Raw genomic sequence first — 14,186 nt, 5'->3', positions numbered from 1 at the left:
TCTCAATGTATCAGGCAACAAGATATTCAGAAGGAAGTTTACACAGTCTGGTTTTTGTAGTCTGAACAAACGTTACACAAAGAGAATCCCATCCTCTTCATCACATCACAGGTGAGCTTGAATTAGTCCTAGGTCTGGCCTGGTCTTTTTTTCACTCATTCTCTTACTCCTGAAGTTGTCCCTGTTACAGAAGGCGCAGTGAGTTGATCACCATATAACGTGAGAAGAGCATATAGATGTGGCGAAACCAGAGGAGCTGGCTGCGATGACACCTCATTGCTCTCTAGAAGGAAGAACAGTTGAGAAAGCATTACAAGAACCTTCCAGACCTAACATGAAGGCAGTTTCCTAGGCCTCCTGTGAGGTTCACTGCCAGCTTATAGGACAGCCTGTGTTCAGTGAATAGTAGGGAAGAAGTAGTGGGAAGTAGAAGGCTGTCTACTTTACGGGGTTAAAGAGTGGGGAGAGCCCTCTCCACCCCTATGTTGCTGGTGTGGTGCTGCCTAATGTTCAGAGGGGTCTTACTAGAAAGGAGATTATCAGCTGCAGGTTGGTGCTGTGACAGTTCCTTTGTCACATGTAACTCCTCCTCCCTATGTGATCTCACGCCTGGGTGTTCACATGCTGGGGAGGCAGAAACCTGATAGGTGTGCATCTGAGAACACTTTGCATGCTGCTTCCGATCACACACTGCCAGCTGAAACTTAATCTATTTATAGTACACGGCTTAGAAAGGTCACATGTCAGAAACAAAACCCACAAGGGAATAACACTGCCTTTATCAGAGCAGTTTCCATATGTAACTCTATCTTTTAGCAGCCTCAAAAGCAGGAAAGTTCTGTCATTTGTGGATTAACAGGACTGTCTGCTGGGAAAATACTTTAATGCTATGGAAGGGGAGCTAATCAGATTCCGATATATGGGACTGTGCACTAAATGTGCGAGATACCTGTGTGAAACAGGTACCACGTCTCACCTTGGCTTGTTCAGTCTCCTCCTCTGTGAGTATGAAGAGTGCATCACTGGGCAGGAGGTAGGAAATGGGTACATCCAGGATGGAGATGTACTTCCGGAAGATACTGACTGATTCCAGCACGAGCACACTGCACCCTAGACACAAAAAGAGGATAAATACTTCAGAACAACAGTACTGTTGTAGGCTCAGCAGGTCTCTGAACCCTGCCCTGTACTGCTGGCCATGGGGATCCTTTCTGTACCAAAGGGAACATCTATGCACATCTATGAGCGTTTGTGCTGGATCTTGCTGTGTACATGGTCTATAGAAAACAACACTAGCTTTGAATACCAGAGGGGTTGGGTTGGTTTGGGGTTTTTGGTGGTTTTTTGTTGCATGTTTTCTTTTTTTTCTTATAATTTCAATTATTCCTATGTAGTTAGACTCAAAGGAAAAGCAGAGCTGACTCTGAGTACTGGCACTTATCATATCATGGAAATTTCAAACAGCAGTTTCTGGTTCAGCTACAAAAAAAAAAAAAAAATAAAAAATTCCTCTTTTTCTCCAATTCTTAGCTACAGAAAAAATACCCACAAGATTCAGGAATGGCTGTATCAAATATTAACTTAGGCTGTTACACTTTAGCAGAGCTCCAGAACTCACTGTTCAATGTTTGTGATTAAGCAGATGAAGGTAACATGCATAAAGATTCTAGTGGGTGGAATTTTCTGTTTTAAAGAGCCCTTTGAACTCAGAAGCTAATTGCTGTGCTCACATCTAACACTGCTAAAGCTGTTACGTCCTGAGCACAAAGCAAACTGGTGGTGCTCAGACGCCTCTTGGCCCTAATATGTAGGCAGGACTTGTGTCCTGCTAAGGGAAAAGAGTCTCCAGGACAGGGGCAGAAGCAAACATCACTGGCACTTCCATCCGGCCAGACTCTGGCACGAGTCTGCGCTGTGCCGGGAAGCAGAGGAAAAGCCGTCCTGCAACTGCTGGAGACTTGCTGCAGGCCCGGCCTGCCAGGAGATGGCGGTGTCCGCCAGCAGCGGGGCAGCCAGGACCCGCAGCTTCTTCGCTTGCCTAGACTGGGATCAGGCTGAGATCACTTTTGGCACCCCTCTACGTTGAAGACCCTCCTGTCTTATCCGTGTCAGTATCGTGTCCTACTGCAGGTCAGCCATCCAACCCTTGCAAGGTCATGGTGCCTGTCCCCGCAGAGCAGCAGCTGTGCGGTGCCATCTGGAAGGAGCAATGGCTCTGCCAAGCTCTCTGGGGGGACGTGCGGGAATGCTGGCAGCTGTGTGACTAGCATGGCCTGTGCCACTTCCTGACTGTGAGCCTGAGCTCCCATCTCGCCCATGGTCCTCATTGACAAGTGACAGACGAGCAGTTGCTGGTTGGCTGCCCTAAGGTTTCATCTTGCTATTGCAGAGGATGCTCTGCAGCGACAAGCGTTGTAGTTGCACACAAAGTGCCCAGACAGTTCTATTACTCCCACTGAAGATGTTTCTTATTTCCAAGTAGAAAACTCAGAAGCAAGTTTGTGATGTGCAAGGAGCAGAGGAACCACTCTTCCCTCCTCTGCACAGATCCCCTGGGCTGCTCAGCCGGTCCGATATGTTGGTGGGTAGTTTCAGAGAAGAATTACCGAGGTATGACACTGGCACAGAAGCAGAATAGATACAGATCCCTTCCTCTTGCAGTCAGCATTCCCACTATCCACCTGTTTGCTTTTTAGTGCTTACTGGAGAGGACACAGCTAGAGCAAGCATGGGGCAATTGTTAATGGAGCCTGGCTCAGCAACAATAGCTCAAAACAACTGCAGGTGATTTCACTGTTCAGTCTGACCTCCTGAGCTCCATCGGTCAGCTCAGGCGAGGCAATAGCATTCCAGCCTCACAAAATTAAGGGCACTCTAAGAGTGTTCTGTGTCAGTGATATGACAAGCATCTCCACATGCTGACAGAAAGGCTGTTCCACATGGGAACATGAGATGAAGTGAAGCAAGGAAGGAATGTACAGTCCAGGGAGAGATGGAAAAGGGTTCAGAGAAGCAGGCTGCTCCCTGCCAGGCAGGGTAAGAGAAGTGCTGTCATTGATGAGTCTAGTCCTGTGACACCAGCAGGTGAAGCTTCTCAGAGCCTGTTGTGACTGTGACCTGGGCAGGATGGGATTAACAGTGTAATACAACCTCTCTAGGTTGGCAGAAAGGGCAAGATCAATATAGCTAGTGGATTAGGCCCAGAATAGAAGAGCATGGCGCATGCAGCCTGTTCAGCTTGGTTTTCTACTTCCAAATCACTTATGCAGCAAGCATGCCTAGAATGAGAAGATCAGTAGCAGATCTGTGGGTGCTAAAAGCTTGCCCTGCTCCTGACAGACGTTAACATACCTATTCTTTTGGAAGAGCACTGGTTGCAGCTGGATGGGGCCAGTAGCAGGGGTGGATGCACACCAGCAGCTGTCCAGCATCTTAAAACAAGCCTCTGTGCTTGTGCCTGGGCTGGAGAACTTGATTACAGATTATAAAAAGCCTGTTGTGTTTATGCTGGCTAAAGGCATTAGAAAGCAAAGCAGGATATTTAGGGTGCTCATTTGCATATCACTGAGGCACTGCAAGGCTTAGCTGGCTTTTGCATTTGCAGGGAGGCTTTTTGTGGATTCCCTGATCACGTGGGCTTACACAAGCTCACCCACAAACAATTCCTTCTTCCTAACAGGAGAGCAGCACATTTCCATGGCCTAAACACAGCTTTCAGCTCTATCCAGGCAGCCTCAATCCCAGCATCACTCTTGTTTCATTAAACTCCTCAGATGCACAGCCCTGCATGCCTGCCAGATCGAATTATAAATACTGGGAATTTCAATGAGACTGGAACTATATTTGGAAAGGCTTAGTGTAAGCAGCAGCATGGGAGCTCCCCGTTCCTTTGGCGTTTGTAGGTCATGTCAGATGTGATGTAATCAGAGCAGCAAAGCTTTCACATAGCTTCAGGAGTCTCTTGATGCTGCTAGAGAAAGGGAAATGTCTATAAACCAATCTGAGGCACAGCCCATATTCTGGACCACAGTTTATCTAACAAACCTGCATGAACAGCATATGCAGGTGGTTCAGTCTAGACAAGGCCTGACATCTAGCAGTGTCATCTACCATTGCAGTTCCTTATTCTTTCACTGTACTACACACAGCACACACAGAGCTCTTTCCTGCATCCCAAAGCTGAATAAAGGAAAGGTCCTAGGAAAGAAGTTGACATTAATACTCCTCTTTCATAGATGGCGAGAATTGAAGAGGCTGGAGTCAGAACTCAGTTAAAGGGCATTCTGCCATCTTGGCTTACACTCTCTCCATCAAACCTGAGTGTGCAATTTGCTGCTAGCAAGGCATCAAAACTGATTTGCTGTGGCACATGCAAATCCTACAATGATTCAGGAATTAGCAGTAAAGAATCACAGCCTGGATGACTGCTGAGGGAGCAGGAGGTTGACTGGGTGGGCCTGGTTGAGCCACCTTCCTATGTTGTCCAAACAGCTGCCAGCTTTGTGCTTAAACTAGTTCCACAAATTTGTCCCTGAGTCAGGCACTGTTTGCTAGAGATAAGGGCTACAGATCTGCTCAGAGACAGCAGCTAGAAAAGGGGGACAGGAGCAACCTGCTTCTGTACTTTGCTTCTTTCTTTTCGTTACTTGTGCAGTTTCTCAGAGAGACTTGCTGGTTTACACATGAGAGAAGCCACTCCAACAATTCGTTGTGCCAGTGAAGACTTCAGGTACCCTTCTCATACTGACTACATTTTGGTGGTAGCTTAGCTTGGTACATGCAGCCTTTCTGGGCTGAGCTGGTAATGATTTCTGAGGCCCTTGTAACACATACACAAAAGCTCCCATGAGAAATCTCTGGGACTGAGCTGAGAGACCTGGAAACAGCACTCATGAGCATGCAAGACAACAAGAGGCAGGGACAGGACAACCCCAAAGGACAGAAAAGTGACTGCAGAAAAGCCTGAGCTGGTGAAAAACTGCAGGCAGATAAAAGGGCAAGGAAGAGTTCAGCTGAAGGTTTCATTTGCATTGCAAATAGATGTGAGTTAGGCAGAGGAAAGCCTGGACAGAACATTCACGTAAAGGATTACACATCCAAGAACCTGCAGGCATGAAGCAATGTCACATACCTTCAGGTAACTTCCGCTCTGAATGCAGGTACCTGTGAATGAAGATACATGGGGTAAACACTCAGTAAGGTCATTCAGATCCCGAGTTTACTCTCTATGGTAAACCAACCCTTTTCTCTTAGTAACACACACACATTTACAACAGCTAATCTTATTGGAAAGTTCAGAAGCTGACACTGAATGCACATGTCAGGCAACGTAAGCCTCATTCCTCACACAATTCTGCTGTTACTTTCCTTACCCTGGCTGCTGGGACTGAGCACAAACAAGCTCCATAAATCCAACTCACTCTCAAACTTCTCATGTTGCACTAAGGGAAACTGCAAGACGCTGCCAAAGGTTGCCACCTTGGCAAGGCTCTTCAAAGCCTTGTGTCTGCTGACCAGGGACACTGCCTCAGCTGCAGCTCCTGTTTGGGGACCAGCTTTTTTCTTTCTAACCTTTGCTGGCACTGGGACATTGGAGAAGCTGCTCTGACCTTTAGCTCACTAAGACTTTGATCCTTTCATGACTTTGTCCTGGAGAGAGACTTTTTACAAGGGCATGTAGTGAGTGAACAAGGGGTAATGGTTTTAAACTAACAGAGGGGAGATTCAGATGAGCTCTTAGGCAGAAGCTCTTCCCTGTGAGGGTGCTGAGGCGCTGGCACAGGGTGCCCAGAGAAGCTGTGGCTGCCCCATCCCTGGCAGTGTTCAAGGCCAGGTTGGACAGGGCTTGGAGCAACCTGGTCCAGTGGAAGGTGTCCCTGCCCACAGCAGAGGGTTGGAACTGGACGAGCTTTAGGGTGCCTTCCAACTCAAACCACTCTATGATTCTATAAAGTCTTTGTAGCAAAAATGCATCCCTTGGAAAGAGACTGAGAGGACCAGCACAGGAGACGTGAGCAGTGATGGTACCTCCATCAAGAAGTGTAAGGAAATGTCCTCATATGGTGAAGGCATTAGAGGTATTAGCTTCAATTCCTTTTTAATTCTCACGTTTTTCCTGCTCTAGACTCTGGTTCATGGCTTTGGACACTTAAGCTCACATCACCATTTGCATCGCCTCCAGATCTGGCCCACGGTGGGGATGGGAGGAAGCCAGGGTCCAGCAGGTGGCACTCAAAGCTGTCCCACACCCCGGCCAGCTCTTCCATAGACAAAAACATCCAAACAATGGAACATTTGCCAAAAGGAGAAAGAAAATAAAAAAAGTTATTTAACCCTGTGTAATATTTATAGAGATTGTTATCATCTCATAGGGGTGTATTTAATGAGGGGCAATGTGACAGTTCATGTGTAAATCAACTAGGATAAAACATACATTATAAGTAAACTGTTGTTTCTCAGTCACTTTCAAACTGGGATTATCTCTGGCTATTGGTTAAGTTCAAGGAAAAGGATTAGCTACACAGTTGTAGACAAAATAGGAAGCACAGAGTAATGAATACCCAAAGCAATTCAAAGCAAAAGTCAAGCCAGAAATGCAGGTCATGGCTGAACTCAGCCACCAGAAGACATATGCCTCAAATAGATTCTTCTCCTGCCAATGATCTCTTCTTCTCCAGAGCCAAAGATCTGCAAGCAATACCCTTTTCTACTAAACAATGGCCTTATAATACTGACTTGGCCACCTTCTACCCCACTACTCAAGTCCCACTGTTCTGTCAAAGACTGTTAAATGTTGCCTTGTAAACACTACCAGCAATTTTTCGGGGGGAGGTGGGGGGGTGGGGAGGAAAGTTTAAGTGTTTCCATTAATGTCTGCTCTGCTCTTCTGCCAGAAGTTTCTTCCCCCACAACTTCAATCTGGCCACCCAAAGAAGTGATTCAGCACTTGGTACAGCTAGCAGGGTGGGAAGTTTTTAAAACAAGCTTGGAGAGATAAAGCAGTGAGTGGCTGTGAAATCTGGCCAACTATCCAAGCCCTAGTGTCTATGCTGGGCGTGCTGCTCTGCCATAGAGGGACCTTCAAAGCACCGACAGCACATTAGAGGATGTGAAGAGCTGCTCCACGAGTGAGCTAATAATAACCATTCCTGGCCACTAGAACCAGAAGCTAGCAGAGATCCACATGGAAATGTTTCACCAGGATCAGAGAGCATCTTCAGCAGGGAAGTTTGATGCAGGAGCAAATTCAGGAGTCTGTGCTTGTATAAAGGTTCAGGGAGACACAAACTGTACTCTGGTTACTGAAAGGTGCTCAAGGCTGTTACCAGGCAGACCTGTCACTGATCTGGAAGAGCAGACATAAGGAAACTGATTCTTTCCTCATGCTTTTTTGTCCTGAGCCAAGTGCTTCAGTACTCGGCAAGGCTGAGCACAGAGCTATGGGAATGGGCTCCACCCAGCTGAAATGCTCCAGAGGAATTGCAGCCTTGCTTGTTGTATTGCTCAGGCAAGGGATGGCAACGAACTGTGGCTGCAGAGAGTGAAAGAAACACAAAACTCTACCTCCTGCACACGTTCATAAAACTGGCTAATGCTCTCCCAAATCAATCTTCATCTCCCATCTCCAGCCTGCTGGAGGCGTCTCCATTGGACACTTCCAAGTAGGGGAGAGGTTGCAGCTCACTGTTGTTGCCATTTTGGGAATGTTGTTTTATAGATTGGACTTGCTGTGGTTTGGGTGAAATGAAAGAGTTTGGCATCAAATCTCAAAGTCAAACACAAACAGGCTCCTTTTCAGGAGCTATTTCCATGCGGTTTTGTTGTTTTTTGGTTGTTTTTTTTCTGGGAAGACTTTTTATAAATTCTTCTTAAACATGAAGTGATCCAAGTGGCTTGCTCCCACCTACCCACCAAGTGCCAGAGGCCAGCTATTACAGGGTACCTCTCACTGCACACTCTTTATTATGCCTGTGGTAGGTTCAGATCCACATTTAAAGGAAAGCTAGACCCTCTGCAATGAAGAGCTTCAAAAGGCTGTGAGATGTCTGAAGGCACCCACTATTTCTGCACTGCAAGGACTCGGCACCAGCTCCTCCCTCAAGGACCAGCTGCTTTAAAAGCTTTTGCTGTCTGCAGCCATGGGCTACATCTGCTCAGGATAAAAACTGAAACGGCCCAACAACCCTCATCCTGCAAACTGCAGAAGTGGGCTAGTTCCCAAATTTCCTGTCTTTACTCAGTCATTCTTAAGGGAAGATGTCAGCAGAGTGGGCAAGTTCCTAAAAGGCACTGACCACCGATACCATCCCACGCTGGTACAAAAGAACAAGTCAAGATGGAGCTGAAAATTCGGTCCTGAGGAACACAGAACTCCTCTGGGGAGAAGGAGTGGGACTGACGCCCTGGTGGGTGGATTATAGTTTTGGTGATGTTCTGTTTGATGAGAAGTTATTCACTGAAATCAATGACTTCACTCTCCAAATAGTATTCCCGGCCAAAGGCAAATCCCTTCACTAAACTGACTGAGCTGGCTGCTGCAGAGCACTGGGGAAATACAATTCTGAAGAGCATGGCAAAGAATGGATGTCTTAAAGATGCATTGGGGCTCCATTAGGATCCTAACCTCTAATCTGCCCAATTAATCTGATGAAACAGATGTGAAGGAGGAAGAACAGTCAGTCTCCCAGGAATCACAGAGACATTAGAAGGATATACTTGCCAGATGTTGAATGTTTGCTATCTGGAATACCTCCTCCCTCCCTAACCGGACTTTCTGGCTCCATTTCCATGCACCCTGAACTCCTCTATGTAGCAACATGCAGTTTGTAAAATAGTATTCAGGCACCCTGTACTCATGTGTATTGCAGTGGCTAAAGATGGTTCTGCCAGTCAGAAAGGAAGGTGGTGATTCAGAGATCTTCCAGTTGACAGAGCTGCTCTATGGCTCTCTGCTTTTGTCCCTGCAATGCCTGGGAGAAGATGCAGTGCCACTGCTCCACTAGTAGCCTAGTGAGGATGGGAAGGACTTCCCTTGAGGCTGTTTATTTGGGGAACAAAAATTCTTTGGGGGGAATCCCTCCAATGATGGTGCCCTGTGCTCGACTTTATAACGGCTCCCTACAGTATGATGGAAGGGTACTGACTGAACTTCATCAAATTAAGGAAAGGAGAGAGCAGGGGTGAAGTACTGAGGTAAAATCCAGGATAACATACCCAGCTACTGGATGTGTGCCAGGCATGGGGCAACTGTCTGAGGGGAAGGGACAGAATCTCAAGACAGAGTAAATGGAGGAGGACTGTTCTGTCTTGGCCTTATGGGGGCAGTTTGGGTGCAGTCACAGCCACCACTCCTCAGTTCCCCCTGGGACATTTAAGATCAGTAAAACAAAGTACTAGAAGTGAGCTGAACTGTGACAGGACAGGCTGAAACATAAGATACTGGACCCTGTTATTTCTTCAACTCTCTACTTTGCAGGGAACCTAGAACTTCAGCAGGGGCTAAACAATCCTGAACAAACATGTCAGTAACACGGGAAATCCTTTTCCAAGGTAGAGAAATAATTTCTGGGAAAAGGCAAAGGAAATAAAACCAGTACCCTGCTTTAGAAACATAAATGAGATATCATTCATTTGAAATGCATGGGCTACAGCTGCTGGAGTGAGAGATCAGAGACCCATTCTAGCCTTCACACGGTAAGAAGGCACCAAATAAAAATGTGAGATGGGACACCATTCACTGCTAATCCCCCCCAAACCAGCTTCCCCAACACATTGTTAAAGACCTGGTCATGGAAATTCAGCTGGGCTTTGTTGGGATGTAATGCACCTGGTAGCTTTTGAGAACTCTACCCACAGAGTTCATGGGCTGGACAATGCACTGTTCATTGTTCCAATATACGTCTTGGAAAACAGCATTTAATCAATCCTCCCCTTCCAAGGAGCCTCAGTGCAACCCTTCTGCTCCATGCTACATCCCATGGCATTCATAAATGGGGCATTCAGTAGTCAGGCTGTGACAGGTAAGTGCAACAAGGCATTGGTGGCACTCTAGCTGCACCATAATCAGCTCAAGGGTGATAAAGCACTAAGCTCCCAAATATTACGTCTGCACAGTCTCATTTACAACCTGCCACTGAGTTGGTGAATGTTAACAAACATCCTGCAGGACTGAGAAGTGTTTTTCCAAATGGAATTGAGGAGAATAGGCTCAGCTAATGAGTCTTTGATGTAGCTTTTTTATATGGCATCACTGATACAAGTTTTATGGATGCAGTTGCTATAACAACATAATGCACAGTGGTTAAATATAGCAGCTCCTATTTTCCACTCAGTTCGCTCTGCCCTAAGCAGACAAGGACTATTCTTTTCTGTTCTAGCTGGGATGAAATGGATTTGGTAACTCACTGAAGAAAAAAAGTGGTACAATCCTTCCTCCCCCCCTCACAAAGACCATTCCTCTTCCCCCTAGGCAAGCAAGCAAACAACAAAATTAGCCTCTCATTTGCCAGGCTACTGGGCAAGAGGGCTTGCTTAAAATCAAAAATGCACAATGACTCATTCGAAACTAAACCACCTAGATATTACATGTGATCTCTGTGCAAACACTGTCATTTCGAAGTGCAGGAAAGAGGTTCTCAAATATTCTTGTCACGTAGTGTTTACCATGCTTATTGCTGTAGTGCCCAGTGACTGGCCAAGTGCTGAGAGGGGAGTAAAGTGACCTTGCTGTCACTCAAGACCTACTTTTTCTTGTAGACATGTGTAAAGGATGCAGCCCCCCTTGGCCTTTTGGAGGATAGGAGAGAATGATGCTGCCAAGTCAAGGTGACAAGGAAATAAGCAGAGCTAGAGAGGATTGCTTCCAATTCTCCTTTTCTACAACGGGATTTTCTTGGGTTTGGGATTTTGGGTTTTTTTCCCCATCTGGAAGCCAGAACTGAAACACTCCCAGCAGAGACTAAAATCAAACAGCAATCTGTGCTCTTCTCCCATCCTGTTTTTTTTCTTATTTGTCCCTTGCAGAAGGAAAAACCAACCTCAGACCCTGGCATTTCACAGTTCCTCCCAGATCTGAAGCCCAGACACACAGCAGCAGCTGGACTCCCTGCAAGCTGTCAGGAGGAAGGTTGCTGCAAGGGAAAGGGCACATTTGTTCTGAATGGTTCCTGCTCCTTTGAATATAACCTCTGTTCCAGACACTAGAAAGAATACTTATGCCCTTAGCAGATAATACTGAGCATCTGCTCAGCTATGACCACTGGCTGAACTGTTCTGTTCCTTGAAGCTGTTCAGTAATTTGAACCTTCTGAAGCAAGGAGCTGTGGGATGGGTCACAGAGCCTGTCCTACCCCTGCTCTTGCAGACAGCAGTCACTTAGGTAGTGGGCACAAGTCTATTCTCTCACTGATTAGGAGCATCCAGAAGAGCTGAGTATCACTGCACCATCCCTCTGCTTCATTCTTTCCACTTAGAGCCACAGTGGAGGCAGAACTCTGCAGATCTTGTTTAAAGATGGTTACTAATAGATTGCACACAATACCTGGAGGCGAGAGTTCATTTGCTTTTTTCTTGCCATGTAGCAGTGGGGCCCCAGAGGCAGCAACCACTGCTTGGCAAAGCCCTGCTGGCAGGGAGGGATGTGGGGTGCCTCAGCATGTGCTCCCAGCACTGCCTGTACTGGCCAATATGTGAGAACTCATCAGGGCACTGGAAATCAGGAGTGATGCAGTCACGCTCTACTTCCTCCAGAAAACAAACTGAAAAATAATGAGGGCAAGCAAGTCACTAAAAATAAATTTAGCCTTCCAGTGGCCACAGCATCACTCCTGCCACATGCAGATGACTGGGCCACCATGCTTATTTCTGCTGATTCAGGACTGGGATGGAAACAAGACACAAACCAGCCCTTAGTTAATGAGACCCTGCTTATACTTTGATGTCCCTATCAGCACGTATTTCATCAACCCAGGACAATGTTCTGCTGGAGGCTAAGGACTAATGCAAAGGTCTGAGTTCAAGGGGCTTGCAGGTAATGAATACTTCCTAGTAACGTACTCTGAGAAGAGGTTTACCATCCTACAAGCACACACAGGCAACCTGCAGCATGAGGTAGGAAAGTGAGTTCTGCACAGCCACAAAGTGAGAAAACAGTAGAGCTGTGATCAAAATGGAGAGTTTTCCTTAACTTTCTCATACATAATTCAGCTGCTAGCTTGTTTTCCCTGTATTAGAGGGCTTTAGCATGACACCTAACAATCCACCCTCCATTCCTATTTGCAGGACATACAGCAATTGACTGAGCAGAAGTCCAGACATCTGAAAGCTCTCTGGTCCCTCTGTGCCAGTGGGGTGAGCATCGGTCATCAACCTCTGTTCCTCACTCCTCAAATAACATTGTGCTGGAAAGCATCTCCCTGCTTAGTCCAAACAAGCACTGTTTGCTTTAACTCCACCCCTTTGCCTTCTGTGAGGCTATTTCAGAAGTTGCTGGGAAAAGCCATGATCCCCTCTAACACTGAATTCCAGCCATCAGATAGCATCAAAGACTTTCAGCATCTTCCCAGAGCAGTTCTGTAGGTCAGAGTATGGGTTCTGTGGCACTGCAGCTTTCTCTAGGCAAGCAGGAAAGGCAAATCTCTGTGATGCTGTTAGCAAGGAGAGCCAGAGAATTATTGGAATTGCACAGATGATTCAGAAAACAAATGGGTGCTAAAAATACAAGATATACTTGCAAAGAGTTCTTCTCATGCCTGGGAAAGGCAGGGGCAGCTCTGGAGGAGATCTCTATCACACAGGGTTAAAATAAAACACAGTAGCTGTCTTCTGCAAAATTTGGGTGGTATTAGTACAAGGTATTTTTGTCTAGCAGCCTTTCAGATCACAGCACAGGGACAGACGTTCTCAGAATGTAACAAAGTGGTGAAGGAACGAGCTGACTTAGGAAGAGTGGTAAATGGAGACAGCTTCAGTGAAGGATCAACATCCTTGGGTCAGAGAGGTAAATTCAGGTACCAGCACAAGACAGCAAGATCCTCTGGAACAATGGTGTAGAACTTTCCAAAATCCAACTACCACCAGCTCAGGCCTCAGATATTCATACACTCTCCTCAAACCAGAAGTGCAATGTGATCTGTGGCATATTTTAGTGGGATCAAGGACAGGAAGAGCAGAGAGGGCCCAGTGAAAGGAAGACTGGCAAAGCCCCAGCAGATGGAATAATAAAGGATGCTGCAGGTCATTTGCAAAGGCTGCAAGAGTTTCTCCAAGCAGTATCATGTCCCCTAGCCTGCCGCTCAGTTATATCAGTGAACTTCATACTGCTTTTAGCTGTAGCTATTAGCTTTCTGCTTACACCCAAACACCATGTTCACTTTGTAACACTATAGCAAGGCATTCAGTGAAGCATGCAGAACACTGTACCTTAAAGCAGTGTAAAGAGAAATGTGGTTTGCATGACCACTCACTCCTCCTGCATCAAAGGTTACCACCTGCAATAAAACCACAGAACAATAACCATTTTGAAGAAGGAAACTGTGCAGTTACCGACTTTGACATCTCAAACAGCACTGTCCCAGACCATTGTATCCAGAGAGTTGCTTTTGTATTGCACAATGAGGCCTTGTGTGTGAACTCATGCTACAGAAATACAACTAAACAAACAAGACTCTCTGGACCTAGATGACTACATGGTCCAACAGCTTGAACAACAGAAAGATGACAAATACCCTGTTCCCACTGGCAGGATGCACTTGGTACTTATTGCCAGGCCAAAAGGTTACTTTCAAAGCAATCTGTTACTAACTTGTTCCTGACCCAAGAGGTCCTGCTCTCTGAATCATTCTCTCCTGGATATGAGAACATACTAGAATGCCCGAGCACTACAGGGTGGAACTATAGTTTGTTGTACCATGGATTGCTTGAACAAGAGCAACACAATCTATTGTCCTGATTGCAACGAGGCTTCCTCACAGGATAACACAGTGATAAAATACTCCGATATGAGAATTAGCTTTTTTTAAAGATTCAGCTGACTGTGCTTTTTGTACCATTAAGCTGGGCTTTTCACTGCATGAGAAGATCATATTGTTTATTGCTTCTCTGGAGGGAGGAATGGGAACTTCATAATGCAGAAGTAATGTGTGAACCCAGCACTAAACAAGTCACTCTCCAAAGCACAGAACATCCTT

General features: G+C 46.2%; 1 protein-coding gene across 1 annotated transcript in view; it reads right to left on the bottom strand.

Annotated features, from left to right (window-relative positions):
• The window catches only part of PIGL (phosphatidylinositol glycan anchor biosynthesis class L), a 56,400-nt gene continuing 42,214 nt past the window's right edge, over nucleotides 1-14,186 (bottom strand). The window contains exons 4-7 of the mRNA XM_061363595.1: nucleotides 13,420-13,487; nucleotides 5,132-5,163; nucleotides 977-1,110; nucleotides 1-283 (exon numbers count right to left, since the gene is read on the bottom strand). Of these exons, the coding sequence (XP_061219579.1) occupies nucleotides 185-283; nucleotides 977-1,110; nucleotides 5,132-5,163; nucleotides 13,420-13,487 (333 nt within the window). The 3' untranslated portion in view covers nucleotides 1-184. The remainder of the gene's footprint in view (nucleotides 284-976; nucleotides 1,111-5,131; nucleotides 5,164-13,419; nucleotides 13,488-14,186) is intronic.

Source organism: Neopsephotus bourkii, unplaced genomic scaffold (genome assembly GCF_033783945.1).
Source record: "Neopsephotus bourkii isolate Nb327-2 ecotype Australia unplaced genomic scaffold, CSIRO-AGI_Nbou_v1 NB_1154, whole genome shotgun sequence".
NCBI lineage: Eukaryota > Metazoa > Chordata > Aves > Psittaciformes > Psittacidae > Neopsephotus > Neopsephotus bourkii.
This window is presented reverse-complemented; position numbering and strand designations above follow the sequence as displayed.